General features: G+C 39.0%; 1 protein-coding gene across 3 annotated transcripts in view; it reads left to right on the top strand.

Moving 5' to 3' along the window:
* NEBL (nebulette) overlaps positions 1–18,562 on the top strand; it is a 171,023-nt gene that overhangs the window by 86,131 nt on the left and 66,330 nt on the right. Inside the window, exons 1-2 of one of the 3 annotated variants that reach the window (XM_056857607.1) lie at positions 16,772–16,889; positions 16,980–17,051. The exons of the other annotated variants lie outside the window; for them this stretch is intronic. Of the exons in view, the coding sequence (XP_056713585.1) occupies positions 16,821–16,889; positions 16,980–17,051 (141 nt within the window). The 5' untranslated portion in view covers positions 16,772–16,820. Of the gene's footprint in view, positions 1–16,771; positions 16,890–16,979; positions 17,052–18,562 lie in introns of those variants that run through there. 3 annotated transcript variants of the gene reach the window in all.

Raw genomic sequence — 18,562 nt, 5'->3', positions numbered from 1 at the left:
TTCTCCGTAGCATTGCGTTTTAATTGCAGGAATTGTCCAAAGGCTAAATTCCTTTTCATGTGTTCTGGGTGATGGGAGTTGTAATGGAGCAATGCTCCCTTGTCTGTTGGTTTTTTAAAGGATTTGACTGCAATTTTGGAGTCTTCAGTTCTGTATACAGTTACATCTAAAAAGTTTACCGAAGAGGAGCTGATGGTACTTGTGAACTTAATATGTTCATCCCTGGAGTTAATCCACCCCAAAAAAATCATTCAATTTGCCCACAGATTTAAATAACACAAAAATGTCATCAACAAAATGAAAAAATGCCAAAATTTCTGATTCATATGGGTTGTTATTGAAAATGAACAATTTCTCAAAATTTACCATGTAAATATTAGCTATTGAAGGTGTGCACACGCAGCCCATTGCTATGCCCTGTAATTGTAAAAATAAATCATCTTTGAAGCAAAAAAAATTATTTTCAAAAACCAAATCAATTAAGTTTAGCAAAAAATGTGTGGGTTGTCTTAGAGAGGATCTGCTGTCCAATGCTGCCTCTAGTAACTGTCAGGTGTGATCCAAAGGTATGCTTGTGTACAGGGCGGTAACATCCATTGTTACTAGTACTGATCCTCCGGGTAAATCAGTCCCTTCTATATTATTTATGAACTGTCCAGTGTCCAAAATATATGATGGTGTATTAATTGCAAATGAGTGTAAATAATGTTCCAAAAATTGGGCTATTGGGTCGATGATGGAATCCCTACCACTTACGATAGGTCGACCTGGAGGGGGGTTTGTCCCCTTATGGATTTTAGGGAGTGTGTAAAATACTGGGATTTTTGGATGAATATTGATTAAATAATCCGCTTCCTGTTTGGTCCAATCCCAAGGTAATAGAATCAGCATTGCTGACAGATGGCCATCTAGCCTTTGCTTAAAAACCTCCAGGGAAGGAGAGCTTACCACTTCCTAAGGAAGCCTATTCCACTGAGGAACCGCTCTGTTAGAAAATTCTTCCTAATGTCTAGACAGAAACTCTTTTGATTTAATTTCAATTTAATTTCAGTTAGGACCCAAGCTAAACTAACAAAAATGTACAAAAGCCATAGGCTGCATCTAAAACATTTTGTTGGATTGTCGTTTCACTTCTTAACTGAACTTTTGTCCCCTATATGCATAATATATAAAAGGCTAGGAGTGTTTTTGCATAAATTGAATGGCTCTTACCATTCTGTTCCTCCAGCTCTGTAAGCCTTTCACTGGTGCAAGAGCCTTTTGCATCGGCAGATGCCCCTTCATGCAAGTGGAATGGATTATTAGAATCCAACCCATTCTTTTTTTCAATGCAAAAGAATATAATCAAAGTGGTAACTGACAAACACTGAAAATATGTTCTCAGAATCTTTAGCTTTTGGTGCTTTCTGAAATTCTGCACATCTAGGTGCTTTTTGTCTATCTGTCATCTAAATGTTATATATTCTGTTTGTATTGAAACTGCACTGGCATATTTTGAAGACCATATTTAACCCTATGAATGTAACTACATTTACTATTTGCTGATGATCATGCTCTGTGAACTACACTGATAATTTCCAGGCCCTAGTCACACATTTAAAAAACAATCCCATAATTAGAACTTGTTGGCACATTCATTCAACCTGTTTACTTGCTCAAGCATAAGCTGTGCTCCGAAATTGATAAAACAGATTGCAGGGAGAATTGGCAAGAAAAGATGCTAAAATCATGGCCCATAGCACAGTGGTAGATTGCAGAGCTCAAGTGCTTGAATTAACTAATGTAAGAGAATGACTCTACTTTCTTTGAGTGGTGTACACATTAATCTCCTGAATCAACAATAATTCAATCAAGTTTTGAGAAAGGGATGTGTATCTGATTACCTTTTTCTGATTTAATAGATTCTACTGATTTGAAATTTTACATGGGAATAATAAGAAAATGGAGGGGTGCCTTAAATTTCCAGCCTCTTGAATTCCATGGAACTACAATGAGGTAAGAAAACAAACAATTATATTAAGCTATTTACGCCATCATATGCATAGTTATAGCTTTCTAAGTCCATTGAAGTCAATGGGTTTAGGAATGTGTAAGTGCTTACTATAAAAGTGCAAGATGAAGTCTTGTTTTTGAGGTGGGTTGCTCATGATTGGTAGGAAAAATTTGGCAGGCGCCCTGAGACATCATGCTATGATGAAGGATTGTTTCCTGAGCAGCTCACCATTTGTTGTGCAGCGGGGTGGTTTCTGGGAAGGAGTGCCTGGGGTGATAAGCAGCATTGGCCAAAATCTCAGTTTTCATATGGCTCAAAGCAGAGGGCCTTCAGGTTCGGCATCTCTTGGCACACTCTGCATGCAGGAGAGGGTAAGCAAAGCTGGCAAGCATGTGGAGCCAGGATGGTGTTGTCCAAATGAAGGGAGCCAAGAATGGCTGCCAAGTGCAGCCCACCCCTTTAAATTCCCAGTACCATTGTGAGCAGAGTTACAGCTTCTTAACTCTGTTGACGTAAATGGCTCTGGAAGCATGTAACTCTGCTGAGGATGGCACTGTAGGTTAGCAAGATGAAATCTTGTTTTGTTAAACTGTTTTGAGTTGTGATTTGGGGACATTTTCATTAGTTAAAAAATATATATTAGAGGCTGTGGAGAAGGTTCATAAACCAAAGCCTAAATATAGGAAAACATACGCATGTTATGAGTAAGCTCAGAACTTGTAACTGCCATTCAGGCATGTCACTGACATTATCATACCTATCAGATGCTTATTAGGAGTGAAAGCGTTCATAGATTTAATTGGAAGTTTCATCAGCCAAAGTTTTAATTGCATACCCCCTCTTTTGCTTAATTGGTGGATTGAAATTGAAGGGTATATCTCTGAACCTACAGACATAGAAACTTCTCAGTATTTTCTCATTATTTAGTGGGGAAAAATAAACTTAGTTGGAATTTCCTTCACTTTTTATCTAAAATTAGCATATAGTTTACCCTTTAGGATAAAGCCACCATGGTTTTGCTAGCAGCAATAAGAATCACAGGCAACTAAAACTTGACAGTATTGCAACTGACAGTTGCAATCAATGTCAATATTTCTTTTAAGTTTAGCTGTTTCACAGTACAGATGAAAATTTCATTTTAAAGCCATTCTGGCTGTTAATGTTTCAGTAGAGTATATTGTATATTCTGGGCTGATACGTTAGTTATTACATAACAAAACAGCATCGAATTTATTAAATAAGCATATTACTAACTCTAATATGTTAATAAATGTTTTACAAAGTTAATGTCAACTATGATGCCATAAAAACCCATTTGCAAAATATAGTAACACGAAGGGCGACATCATCAAATTAATAAAATATAACAGCAAAATGTGTAAATAGTAACAATACAGTTTCCAAATAGCAGTGATGATCCATGTGTTTAACAGATGGTTAGACGGACTGTTGCATGAACATAAGACCCAATTCTTGAAAAGATCCTGCAGTCCATACTGGATAATGAAGATAACGATTTCCATGTTGAATTGTTGCTTTAAGAGACTGAAACCTTTCCAGATGCTTCAAAGAATTAAGGATTTGGCAATATCCAAAAGTACTGGAAGATGTCACATAGCCATAGGATAATGCTTGTGTCCACTGAGGGAAATTATGCCCCTCCCCTCTGTTTATTATACTTGATAGAACACCTATTTTGAAATATTTTTGCTACAATAATATTTTTGTTATAATAATGTTTATATTGAGCCTTAAGTCAGAGCAAACTATATTGACATAGTTTTCGTGTATGAAATACCATATATACTCGCGTATAAGCCGAGTTTTTCAGCCCCCCAAAAAAGGGCTGAGAAAGCCCAACTCGGCTTATATGTGGGTCAATACAGTACTTAGAAGGGGGGGACTTGCCACCGCCGCCTGCCCGCGTGCCTTTCCTGCGGCCTGGGAGCGGCCTGCGGGGCCTCCTGCGCGCAGGGAGGGGGCAACCGCCACCCTCAAAGGACTGCAATAGCAATTCAATGATGATCCCGAAGGACTGCAATAATAATCCAAACATGTTAACTCCTCTTTAAGACTTGGTTGCTGGTACTTGAAATATGGATTGCATATGGACCTTATACTTCTAGTTGCCCAAACTGCTGTAAAATAAGAGTCACTTTTTTGTGTGTTACTTGCCTAAAGTTGCTGGGTTCATGAAGCTGCCTGAATGATTATTCAAAATGGATTTAAAAAAAACAAGCAGGCTGTTTTGTAAGATTCTCCACTCTTCCAACTTTGGAAAGCACAGTGCTCCTGGTACTTGTTGATTATAAGTATTTCCCTTCCTTCTTCCCCAAGGCCAATGAAGTTTATATTTGAGGAGTCATCGTACCCTGACAGGATAAGAGTAACAGAAATACTTTATTACTCAAAATATTAAGGGGCTCACACCAAGTTATACAATGTTTATATAAATTTTATTCATACTCGTAATATGTAATTTTTAGGCTTAGATTATTATTAGTAGTAGCAGTAGCTGCTGTTGTGGTTTTCATATTATCTATGTGGCTGTTTGCTTGTTTGGTTGGTTGTTTTTGCTGGTCAGTGACTGTATTAACAAATTATTATTATTATTATTATTATTATTATTATTATTATGGAATATTGTGGGACATGCAAGTAATGAGGATGGAGAAAGTAAAATTGTTTTTCATCAGCTGCTGTCTTGCTTTTGGCTGCCTTGGCCTTGAAGATATTTATCACATTTTTATGATTCATCATCTGCCCGGCAACGTGACAAAGCATTTCCCTTTTGTTAAAATGTTGAAATATAAATGAATCATATTTAATATCACTGACTGGATGCTGAAATGTAAATGAATCGTATTTAATATCACTACTGGATGCTGAATGGGCCAATGTTGATCTTGATTCTTGATGCTAGAAATAGCTAGAAAAATTCTACTTAAATCATGGCAGGGATGAGGTAAGACTGTTGAAGAATTCAGTTCATTAAAGCACAATATAGTTAAAGCATCAGTATCAGCCTCTTATGAATCCACTGCAACAGCTGCTGTGCGTTTTAAGAGAAACATTGTAGAGTTCTCTGCAATGTGAGTGTTGCTTTAGCTATGACAGCACATTGGTCAGGATGAGTTCATTGCAATTTCAGTGGAGTTCCTCAGATGTCACATCTAGCCAGATACCTGTAGTTTTACCAGAATTCTGTGTTCAGTCAGCTGTTGTAATCCATACAGTCCAGTTATGTTTGGGGTTTTCGCCTGCTCTGGCCTCATGTTGATCTGTACACTGGCTAGGGACTGCTGCTGGACCAGTGCATTCAGCCGAATATGGTTGACTTCCAGTACTGAGTATAGGGCAAGGTCTAGCCTCTCAACCAGTAGCTGACTTGTAGAATACTGATATTAGCATTCTATAAGCAGTAAGTATCTTGTCATTGTTAATTATTGGAGGTCATTCATTCATGGGGGTCACCATAAGTTGGAAGCAACTTGATGGAACATAACACACACCCATCTTGTCAGCATGCTAATGCATTGAGGAACTCCAGGCACCTTTGGCCCTGGTGACCTCAAGTAGTCTAGTTTAGTATGTGATGCAGCAAAAGAAGGAACAAAAGAAGAGATTAATTTTTAAAGGACCATTTAAAAAAAAGAATTACACTGAGGCGCAATTTATTGCATACCAATATAACTTAATATTTGGCATATCTATTATGGAATTGAATTCTGTTTGCAAGACCACATCCTATCTCTTTAGGTTTTCAATTTTGCATTAAGAATTAAATTATTGTGATGATGATGAATATCAAGTCTTGTTTGTAAGTTTCTTTGAGATCTGGCTAGCTAGCACAGCATTAAATACCTTATATTCTGTATTCTTATGTATGGCTTACCCTGAATCCTGTAGAATCCAGTCTAAAAATGGCACAGGGCTGGACTGAGTGGCTCTCTTTTGCTCAGTGAACAGTCTGCCTTTGATAGAGGAAAGTTCCCTGCTTAGCAGAAGTGAGTAATTGGTTTTGGCTAAGAGTGTTAATAGGTTAATAAGTGTTAATAAGGAGCTATTTTGCTGTGTTATTTACTATTCTTGTCGGCAAAGCTGTCCATTTCTATTAATTAATTAATTGATTGATTGAATTTAAACATTTAAATCCCTGCCTTTCTCCTGAGCCTCTCAGGATTCAAGGCAGGTAACAACAGTATAAAAACCATGTTATAAAACAAACACTTTAAAAAAGATACAAAAACATTAAAACCTTAAACCACCTCCACCAGGGCCATAGGGTTCCCCTTTGCCCAGGCACAGGCTGCCCTGAAAGCTCTTTAGAATAACAGCTTTGCAGCCTTGCAGGAGGGTAGGAGCCCCCCACCCGACCTCTTCTAGGAGGCTGTGGGCAGACTCTAAAAAGGCTGGAGTCCAGACCATTGCCACTGCTTTAGGCAAGAGGATACTGACAGTATACCTTGCTGGGAAGAAGAGCGCTGTTGCGTGGGAACAGTGAGGGAGAGGCTGTCCTTTGAATGTCCCCAGATCATAAGGAGCTTTAAAGGCAAATACCAGCATGTTGAATTTGACCTGGAAACTAGTTAGCAGCTAGTGAAGGGTCCTCAGAATAGGACAGGGTCTTGCTGGCTAGTCTCAGATAACAAATGAGCTTTTTTTGCACCAGGTCCAGTTTCCAGATGCGTCTTCAATGGCAGCCATGTGTAGAATGGGGTACAATAATCTAGCCTGGTGGCTATTGAAGCATGGGTAAGCAAGGCCAGTTCAGTCATCTTCCAATAGGAAGCCAGCTTTCTAAGTAGATGGGAGGGAGTATTTTTTCACAGGCATGGAACCTGTTTCTCCAACAGGAAACCAGGATTCAGCAAGAATCCCAAGCTCATAAGTGACTTTCAGTGAAAGAACAATCCCATTTAAAGCAGTAGCCCTTCCAGTCAATATCACCTCCTTTTTATCTGGATTCACTTCAGTTTGTTCTCTGTCACGTGACCTCTGCCTTCAAACACTGTGTGTGTGTGTATGTAAAGTGCCATCAAGTCGCAGCCGACTTATGGCGACCCCTTTTGGGGTATTCAGGGCAAGAGACTAACAGAGGTGGTTTGCCAGTGCCTTCCTCTGCACAGCAACCCTGGTATTCCTTGGTGGTCTCCCATCCAAATACTAACCAGGGCTGACCCTGCTTAGCTTCTGAGATCTGATGAGATCAGGCTAGCCAGGTCAGGGCCTTCAAACACTGGACCAGGAGAAAAACAGCAGTTGGTGGCTTATTTGAGTAATGTATAGCAGAATGCTATATTAGCATATTAGCATACCGATGATAACCTGATCCAAAACTGACAATCTTAATAAGGGGCCGTATATAGATACTAAACTACATGGGAAGTGACACAAATAAATAAAAATCAGCTTCCAGTGGGATAATTTAGTATCTTCCACTACAACCCTTTTGAACAGTCTGGTAGGAAAGACCGGAACCATCTCAACACCACTCTGCCCAGACTCACTTCATTTTCCAGGCACTTCACTTTCCAGTATTGGGTTATCCACCATATCAAAGGCTACTGACAATTCTAACAACAAACAGAGATACATTCTCTTTAGCGATCTGGAGACATCTACAAGTGCCACTAAAACCATCTCAATCCCAAACCCAGCCCTGAAGGCACACTGAAAAGGATTAAGGGCATATGTCTCATCCAAGGATTCTGGTGTTGCTCTGTCACTATGTATTCAGTACCCTTTCCCACAATGTAAAGGTTGGCACAAGTCTACAATTGGCCAAAACTTGCTTATGTAGAAGTACCTTCTTGAAGAAGAAGAGTTGGTTTTTAGATGCCGACTTTCTCTACCACTTAAGGAAGAATCAAACCGGCTTACAATCACCTTCCCTTCCCCTCCCCACAACAGACACTCTGTAAGGTAGGTGGGGCTGAGAGAGCTGTGACTAGCCCAAGGTCACCCAGCTGGCTTCATGTGTAGGAGTGTGGAAACTAACCCGGTTCACCAGATTAGAGTCCACCGCTCCAAACCACTGCTCTTAACCACTACGCCACACTGGCTTTCTTGAGTAAATGTTATTGTAATCGCCTCTTTTAGAGGCCTTGGAAAAAAACCCTTCCATCTGGGAGGCATTTACAGTCTTCAGACTCAAAGGATCTACTGCTTAATTGCAGAATTTTACAAGGAGGACATTGATGTAGTAGCCTTCACAATTCTCAGAATCTTGTCAGCACCAGTCAGGGAAACCAAAATGTACTGATCCAAGCAACGGTGACTAGATGGTGCTATAAGATACTTCTTTCACCTGTGTACTGATTGTCACTACAGATTTGAGAGATTTTATTGGCCAAGAACCATGCAAAAATTTTACAGCAACATGCCAAATCACTAACATTTTGAGACTTACTCCTGAGAGCTGTCAACTGCCTAATTAATCTGTGCTGGATATATTTCTGCTAAATCAATGGAAGCAGAGGAGTCGGATTTCTTTGCTGCCATCACCACCATCTCATAGGCTTTCCACTGGGCTCTATATCATATTCTTCAGACTTGGTCCAAGTTCTCCACTGTTGTTGCTCTAGACCCCATCAGCCCTTTAAAATAGATACAATTCACATTCTAAACAGGGGGCTGGAGTTCTATTTGAAGGTGGAAGAGAACACTTGGGGGAAACCCTGCCTGGCCAAGCATTTCTTGGAATCTCTTAGGATCCACTAGCATCTGGGGGCAGACTTGTGTAATTGAATCAGTCCACCACCCTTGAAGGGGTAAGGTACAATCATCAACTGAGTTGTCAATAGACCAGAATCAGACCATGTCACAGGCTGAATTTCTAAACACTTAATCATATCAAGAGAAACCTACTCAGTACAGAAGATTAGATCTAGAATGTGATCTTTTTCTTGTACTGGCCTTATTACAACCTGGGATAGCCCCATGGTGGCCATGCAGTCTTGAGTCAGTCCCAACAAAGCTGCCTCTGCTTGCATGTTGAAATCCCCATGATCCAACATGATTCCAGCACTAAGCTAGAAATCACATCCAACAGCTCAGACAGGGTTAGTTGAGCGGAGGTCTTTTCCTGCTATATGAGATGCTTTCCCCTAGACATATAGCATGTGCTTTATTTCACCGAGCCAGAGCCTCACTGTATTTTAAAGTGGTAGCTGTGCTAGACCCAGTGATGAATGAACATTCTTCTAGAATAAAGATTTCCCCTTTCAGAACTTCAAGGCTAAAGGATTTAAAAATAAAAGAAAAAAGGAATATGGGTTCTTTATGCATTGTGTGTGCTTGTTATCATGCTTGTTATTCACCTTTTTATCTGTATAGATCTTGCAGGTTCTAGAATGCTGGTACTCAGATCTGACAACAACATTCTCATCTGCTGAGTTGGCCTAGTGTGCAATTGACAATTCAGAGCTGCCAGTAAGCTTTCCATGTGGTCTTTGTATGCTCTAAAGAGCCTAGGCTAAAATCTACCTCAGCAGATTACGCAGGAGTTACTCAAAACTGTGAAATAAGCACATGGGATTGGATGACCTGGTGACAATCTGAATGCCTTTGTTGTGATTTACTTCATCTAAATGCCTTTAAAATAAAGAACAATGTACATCACTGATACTAGAATACTGGGGAAATGAATGATTCAGCATGGCCAGCCAATACAATACATGGCTTGTTTCATGCTAACACTTGTTAAAATATTGCCTAATTCTCACAGTGATGAGAAACTTGCTTCAGGTAACGGGGTCATGTGATCGAGTGCTTCATCATATTAAAAAAAAAGTTCCCCTTGTGTCAGGAGTTTATTTATTTGTTAAAACATTTCTGTCTTGCGTTTCTCCTACAGGCAATGCCTGTGGATCTGTCTTGAGTGTCATGAGGAGATAAGGCATTATCGAAAGGGCTGTGAGAAAGCAAATTTGATACATGTTGGAAGTGAAGATCTGTTTTCTCAGCCCTGTCTCCAAATGGCCGGAGAACACAGGCCCCAGCCAGTCTAAACCCTGTTCCTCATTTGAGCTGCAGAAGGGGCCGGGTCAACAGGATCCACAGCTTTACTGCTGTGAATGCATTTCTTTTAATAAGGACATAGCTTAACACTTAAGCAAATGCCTAGATTGCACTAAATAAAAAGTACATTAATCTGTTACAAATCAAAAAGGGTCAAGAAAGAAGTGAAAGGGCTGGGGATGAAAGATGAAATAAAATTGAAGTAGACATTACATACACATTCGCCCTCCTGACCTGTTTTATGATATCATTCGTTTGTATTCTGTAATGCTGTGGGTCATGTCATACAGTGTTATAGGGCACAATAGTTTTCAGTATTATATGATCAAAATAAGTTCTTTCAATGATCTGTTTCACATATTATATCTGTTTTAGTCTAAAGAAGTTGATTAGACAGGGAGGGAGAAGTTGTGCAAAATATATTGCATCTTAAAGTTATTTATGGCATTTCTGTGGGTGCAATTTTGAATTTTTGTAAGTCCTGGAAAACAATTATCCAAATTACAGAAACAAAGTTTTCTGCTTTCTTACCCTATGAGCTGTATTTAACTATTTTTTTTAAAAAAAAATCTAAAGCAGCAATACCTGGCTGTTTATTGTTTGTTCATCTGACACTTGGATATAGCACTGTAATGAAAGCAAATGCATTATATTGGTATTAAAATTATGAAAGATATTTGACTTCTGTATTGTCATGCATCCTAACAAAAATGAAATATTTGAATAGGGTCTGGTTTTGAAGACGTAACAAATGTTATTGGAAAGGAAAAGATAATTTCTGCTTTGGGAACAAATAAAGAAATGCACTTTTTCTTAGTAAGAGAAAACATAGTAGCATGAGGAGAACATCTCAATAACTTGCATAGTAATGGGAGGGGGAACCCTTTATAGTAGGCCAGTATGGCTGTTTTTCAAGCTCCTTTCTTTCTGCCTCTGGAAGGAACTGTTTCAGTCCCTTTTAGGGATTCAGGTTTCAGCTGTCATGCTTAAATATGCCAGAAGATTTTTAGGTTTGGTTTTAAAAATAATCTGTTGCTATGGGAGCAACTACTGGAGAATTTTTAAAGGGGAGTGGGTGAGCTAATCGGTATATATTGGGGAATCTTTGTACATTGTGTTAAGTGGGGCCCCATCCTCACCTGCTTGCTTAGTGTATAAATCAAGAATCTCTCCTTGATAATGGAATCTACAGTTTCAGGAGCTGCTTTTAGGGCTTGCTGTGAATGGGAATTAAGCTTAGAATTTTGGTTTCCTATTCAGGGTTTAGAATTGCAAGAAGGAAAGCATTAGCAAAGAAGGGGAGGCGTGGATCCAAGAGTGGATTTCTGCAGACAGAAAAGGGGACAATTTTTGTGAACTTTCCACTTTCAGTGCAGCCCTCTGACCCCCCCCCCCCCAATACTGTTCCTAGGGGCTGCCTGTGCCCCTGGAGCAGCATTTTAGGGGTCATTTGGGGCTGCAGTGGGAAGGGGGAGGTGAAGCTGTGCTCTGTCAACAGAAATTCCCTCTGCATGCAAAAATTACCAGTGGATCCAAGTCAAAATCTCTGAACAAGTGGAGTATGCTTTCCCCCTGACTGCTGACCTTTGGTCAGCTCCTACGTGTCCGGGATTTGGGAGTGCACTTTGTACGTGTCCGGGATTTGGGAGTGCACTTTGTAGGAACTGCCATTTTCTGCTTCTTTTTCAGTTTATCTTTTTCTTCTGTGGCGGTGGTGGATGGGTTCATCAAGCAGGTAGAGAAACTTGAGGAGATCCTAACTGTGGCTTTGGAGCAGGCTTGTTGGGCTAAAACTCAGCTGAATGGACTGTACCCATTTCCAAATAATGCATATAGAAATACCATTTGGATTAGGCACCCTTTCCCCTTTTTTCCTGTTTTGTTTCATGAGTGGCACTTTCAGGATGCAATTTATTTAAGAGGATTAAAAAAATATTTTTTTTGCATCTTAGCCTTTATCTGGCACAAGTAGTATGTACTAACATTTTTGCCTAACGCTTAAAATAACACTTGGATATCACATCAACACTTAGTACGTTATCACAGCTAATTAAATTAAAAATGAATAGAAGATGGAAATTATATTCTTGACCTGTTACAAGAGAACATATGACTTGATTTCTTTTTTATAGTGTTCATGATGTTGATGTGGCATTTGCTTTCGTTTAGGGAACAGACTCTGCTTAGGTTTATTGTTTTCAGCTGTGCTCTTCACACATCTGGGTTGTGATATGAATACGAAACTATGCAGTTTTATACATATATAAAACTGAATTTCTAACTTGAGTTTGGTGACATTAACTGTAGAGTGGTTTAAATTACTAGCACAGTGAAGTGGGATTACTGCATGTTAGATTTAAAAGTGTCATTAGGAAATGAAATAAGGCTCCAGCTTGGAAAAGGTATGTATAAAAAAGATTTGACGTTTCCCTGTTCTGCCTCCTGGCAAAGCCTCATGCCATTTTGATTTACAGATTGTTATCTTCAGGGGTTTGATGAGACTTAAAACTCTCTTCTCTTGCTGTAGGAAAATCCGCAAAGCTCATTGGTACAGATTTGAACCATCCTGTGGCATTAGAATGTCTTTTAACTAAAAGGCAGCCTCAGGCTTCTGATGAGATCATCATAGAGATAAAAGTCTAAACGCTGATCAAAGTTATGCCCTTGGCTCTGATGGAAATTAACTTTCTGGTGATAGAACATGTAAACATTAATAAATAAGTGTTTGGTTTGGATAAAAATAATCTGTCCTACTTTATCTTGTCACTTGAAACCTATTTTTGATTGTATTTTATGTCTTATTATCCATAACTCATTCCTTTCCTTACCTCCACAAACTCATATTCATGCTATTTCTTATCTTCTCTCATCCTGCCTTTCCCAGGGTTGGAAAAGCCTATCTTTGTCTCAGGGAGGCCAAGGGCCTTTCTTTCTTTTTAAAACCCCTTTTCAAAACCCTGAAAGCTTTCCTGAGTCTACCAAAGATTTATTTGTTTAATACTGAATGTTCTGTGCCGCTCTTTTTTAAAAACAGGATTCGTATTTATTTTGATATAAATTCATAGCTAACAATTTTCTCTTCATTCACCTGAGTAGTACCATTATTAATCAACTAAGTAGTGACAATTTTGCTGCTGCTTTTATGCACCTACTGTATTGCTGGTACTAAGCACAAGATTTATTATAAAATTTCCACAGCAACCTGAGGTAATTATTCAGCAATTGTATTCATGATGATTTTCTTACATAGGAATGGGTGAGATGGGTACACGTCATTGTTGATATTGCAAGGCTGTCAGATCAGTTTGACAGGTTGCAGGTAGATCAGATGGCTCTGTGATGATGCAACAAGCCTGAAAACTCCCTGGAGAGCTAGAAGGAGCTGGTCAGATCAGGTTATGACCAGTAGGCTGATGCAATGTATGAGCAAGTCAGAATGACAAAGCATCTTCTGTGATTGGTGCTTGAGACTGCAATATGTATACAATGGAGTGAAACTGAAGCTCAGTGTGGGATGCTCTGAGCGGAAAGGAGTGTAAGGAGTTCTTGTATTATATCTATGCACTGTAAAATAAACCAACACTTTTCTAAGTAGCAAGGAGTTTTCTGGTGGTGTTCTCCTGGACTGACTGTATAATCTGCTGGCAATCCGCTTCAGTCATTGATTTGTTTTGCTGAATATACCTGTGTAAAAATCCATTGTAAAGTCTATTTCCTACACAACTGTGAGAAAACATCTCTGTGTTGAAATAGGCCTCCTACTAGCAATACCATGGATGATTTGGGTTAATTTTATTGGCACTTTCTCATAGAGAATGGTCATTTATTTGAACCTTGCATTTTATAACTAAACATTTAAGAGAAATTAAGTTGTAATTCATTCCTAGTGTTACATTTGTTACAGAGTGCGGACCCCAGACCCAATCCACATACACAGTAATGTGTGAATTGGCCCATATACAGTGTATATTCTAATTATAATTCCTTAAACCAACTGATCCACCACCATTCAAGCCCCCACAAATGTCCTCTCCCTTTTGGACAAGGGGCCTATTCTTTTTAGCTTTTAACTTTCTCAGGATTTTGCAATGCAGTTTTTTTAAAAATGTTCCCTGTTTTGATGTATCAATATCTAACAATGAGTTCTTTTAACTATACAGCTTGAACAATGGTGTTCAGGTGTCCATAGATTTCTTCAGATTATCTAATTATAGAGTGTATGTAAAGCAAAACATGTTAAGTGATAAATACAAAACTATGCAAAGAATCACTAGATTACAAGCCATTTTTACTAACATTAAATCATAGAAATCCTGAAACATGTTGGCTTCTTTTGAAATCTTGAAACCTTTGAGCTTCTTTTGTAGAGATTCAGCTATGCATGTGTGGCGGAGTTTAGTTTGGTAGTTGTAAAACAGGTCTTTGACAATATGTAGACAGAAATATGTTTTTCACAAGGTTGCAGGAAAGCCATATTTATTGTCTTGTCCCTGTTGTCAAGGTAACCATGTTCCCTTGCTGGGCAGCGTTCTTGGTATGGAGCCTAACTTTCCCTTACTTAATTATTGTAGCTATTACATTTCTGACTCACTTATGTCAATTCTCATGATCAACACTCAGTTATCTTTCTTGAATTATGGGCAAATAAAAACGATGGCAGCCTGATACAGGTGCTAGCATGTAGGCTATGCTGAATTCCTACAAAATGGGGTGAAGAGAATTTAAAGCTCAGCATGTAGGGGGATGCTTGGCCCTTTCCTGGTTAGCTTTATTTTCTGTAAAATCTCATCCGTCCATTTTCCCACCTGGAGAAATATGGGAAAATTGTATGGGAGGCAGGAAATGCTGATGGTTTAGCCACCTTTGACTATTTAAGCCAGAGCTCCTTGATTGCATGTTCTAGTTGCTTTTAAAAAGTAATTCATTCAACTTGTTTTATTTCCTTTTAATGTACAGATTCACAGTCACACCCTTGCACACAATTTTTTCTCCTCTGGCTGTACTTTTCCTTCCACCCCCCCCCCCAGTGTTGCCAGCTTCAGGTTAGGAAGTATCTGGAGATATTGAGGGTGGAGCCTGAAAAGGCGGGGTTTGGGGAGGGGAGGGACTTCAGTGGGATATAATGCCATAGAATCCTCCTTCCTAAGTGACCCTTTTCTCCAAGTGATCTGAGCTCTGTTGCCTGGAGATCAGTTGTAATAGTGGAAGATTTCCAGCTACCACCTGGAGGTTGGTAACCCTATTCCCCACTTGGCAGCTGTAGTTAGATTTCATGTAGTTCTGGCCCAATCTTAGATTGTGCTGCTTTCCTTTCTTTATTCCTCCTTCTAGATCCTAATCATGAGGGAAGGTGGCAAGGTACCAGTACTTGGAAAGGAGACAGCCAATGGCAAAACCACCTCTGCTTCTCACTTGCCTTGAAAGCCCCTTGCTGGGGTCGCCATAAATTGGCTGTGACATGATGGCACTTTACACACACACATATCCTACAGCTAGACTTGAGTAGCAACAAGAGAGGGGATATGATAACCATCTTCAAGTACTTGAAGGGCTGTCATATAGAGGATGGTGCCAAGTTGTTTTCTGTTGTCCCAGAAGGTCGGACCAGAACCAATAGGTTGAAATTAAATCAAAAGTTTCTGCTAGACATTAGGAAGAATTTTCTAACAGAGTGGTTCCTCAGTGGAACAGGCTTCCTCGGGAGGTGGTAAGCTCTCCTTCCCTGGAGGTTTTTAAGCAGAGGCTAGATGGCCATCTGTCAGCAATGCTGATTCTGTGACCTTAGGCAGAACCAATGGGTTGAAATTAAATCAAAAGAGTTTCCATCTAGACATTAGGAAGAATTTTCTAACAGAGTGGTTCCTCAGTGGAACAGGCTTCCTCGGGAGGTGGTAAGCGCTCCTTCCCTGGAGGTTTTTAAGCAGAGGCTAGATGGCCATCTGTCAGCAATTCTGATTTTATTACCTTAGGCAGATTATGAGAGGGAGGGCATCTTGGCCATCTTCTGGGCATGGAGTAGGGGTCACTGTGTGTGTGTGTGTGGGGGAGGTAGTTGTGAATTTCCTTCATTGAGAAGAGGGCTGGACTAGATGACCCTGGTGGTAACTCTATGATTTTATGATTCTAAGATGTTTTGGGTATATGTTTTTGAGAGTAATGCATGGGAACCCAGCATGGGAACACAGGAAGTGAGTACATGACAGTCTTGTAAAACATTAGCCTTTGAACGGGAACTGGAACAACAAAAACAACTCTTTCTCCAGAGTTATTATGCACTGTGACAGAAACTACCAAAATGGTAAAAATGAAAGGGCCCATTTACAAGACAGGTATTAAAAGTATCAGGGAGCTATGCTTGTTGCTTGAATGCAATCCTTATATGGAATGAGCGTTGAGGTTTTGTCATAGTGAGTCAAGGGTGTTTGATAATTTAAATGTCAGAGGTTAGCATGTTGTTCCTTGTATTTGTGAGATATCCTGTTTAGTAATTCTTTTTGTTTTGTGATATTCCATATATTTAAACTTATGTAGTTCCAATAAGTCGTTAAGTAATTATTGGATATTTAAGCTTAAGATATTCAAGGAAGTATTTTAAATTTAAATAATGGTTGTTACTAAGAACATCTGTGATGCTTTTCACTGCACTCATGCTGAATTGTTCAGATAAGACCTTGGAAGTGCTGCCTAAATAAGGAAGAAACCACGATGAGGCTAAGTGTTCCACAAGACAAAAGTAGCCCAGGCATTCAACAAGTTGCAGAGCTTTTACTTACTTAGTTCTGGCATTTTTCTAGCCGAACAAAAAATGAGAATGCCTGTTCCGGAATTCAGGGAGAATGAAAGTGAAGAGGAGGTAGAAAGCGATGAAGAAAAGGTGGGTGGCTCTGACACATTTTGTAAGATGGTAAAAAGACTCACTGTGTGATTTGTAGTGATTTGTGGAATTCCTTCTTCTCCTACATAGGTATTTCTTAAGCCTGTTGTTGAAGACAGAAACATGGCGTTGGCTAGAAAGTGTACTGAAATGTTAAGTGATGTAAGTAAGGTTTCCATTAAACCCTTGATTAATGTTTCTTGTTCCCCCCTCCCCCTGATATTCAGGTATTCCCTCAGGCACCCATTTGTTAAGTATACCTGAAAAGTGTTGACAGTTTTATTCTGCCTCGAATGTCTCCTCAGCCATGATTGCATTGAGTGCACACTTCAATCTCCCTGCCTGAGCCCCACTATCCCAGGGATAATAATATTGATGCTGTACACAGTTTTTATAAAAATTGTTGTACTAGCCGGTTGATAACTTGAGGAACAGAAGTAAACGCTGAAGATGAGGTCAGCTTGTCTTGTTAGGTGGGGCTGCCATATTTCAAAGTGGATCTTCCAAGAAACTAAGAGAAAATCAAACGTTTTCCTCACAGAGAACAGAAACTTCTACAATCTTGCATTTTATCTTTGGTTAGTATCTTGTTAGCATCAGAACTATACAATTTGAATAAGAACAGGTATTTTTAAGTTGAAATTTTTGGCCACTTAGAATAAATACTTCTTACAAAAAATGATAACTTCAGCAAATTAGTCCTGAACCCCATTTAATCTCTGCCATACTCACAGTCAGATTGACTAAAGGGAATCACTTTATAATTGTCTTGAAAAACCCAGCTAGGGAAATCTTAGATGGGGAGACCTGAGCAGCGTAGATGGGTGCACTCTGAGGCACTGCTCATTTTGGAGGTACCAGTTGCCATTAGACTTTTTAAAAGAAAGTTTTTGTATTCCTTCATTATTTGAATGAAAATATCACTAATTAAAAATCTTGTTTTCTGAAAAAAATCTTAAGTGGAGAGAATGGATGCTCCAGTGTGTAGAAAATGTAAGACGACTGTAATTTTGAAGCCACATCTTTTTCCATTTTTGTCAGAAAATAGGGATGTTTTTGGGAAAAAATGATATTTATGCAAAACTTCCTCACTAACTCTAAGCTTATTTTATTACTTTTAACAATAGTAATTGTACTATTTAGAATATTTAAAATTTATGTTTATAAATACCTTTTATTTCTATAAGAAAAAATGGTTACTATTGCTAATACTAGAGAGAAAGAGAGAGAGAGAACAGCAAACTCCAAGGTAATCAAGGCCCATCTGTCCATTTAGCATTATTAGTTCAAACTGAATAATCAACTTGAATAACAGAATGCCTGATAGCTTTTTAATGCCTGCTTGGAGAACCAAACTGTTGCACTCTGTGATATCTTAGCCTGAAATTTTTTTCCATCTAAAATGTAAGGGAAAACAAGAGTTTGAAAAAAAAAATTTTTGTAAACAAAAGTACATCGTTTAGACAGAAATAGTTTCTCATACAGTCGCAATAAGACTAGCAGAATTAATATAGAATCAAGCTGTATGAAATTGAAAAGATTTAACTCTTCAACAGTGTATTATCATCAAACAAGTTATAGCGTATTAATTGTGGACAAAATTAGTCATGTTTAAGCAATAAACGCATCCTTGAAATTATGTTGTGTGGGTCTACAGTACAGATTGTTTTATA

The sequence above is a fragment of the Euleptes europaea genome, chromosome 11 (genome assembly GCF_029931775.1).
Source record: "Euleptes europaea isolate rEulEur1 chromosome 11, rEulEur1.hap1, whole genome shotgun sequence".
Lineage (NCBI taxonomy): Eukaryota > Metazoa > Chordata > Lepidosauria > Squamata > Sphaerodactylidae > Euleptes > Euleptes europaea.
The sequence above is the reverse complement of the archived record's forward strand: the minus strand, read 5'-3'. Positions and strand labels throughout refer to the sequence as shown.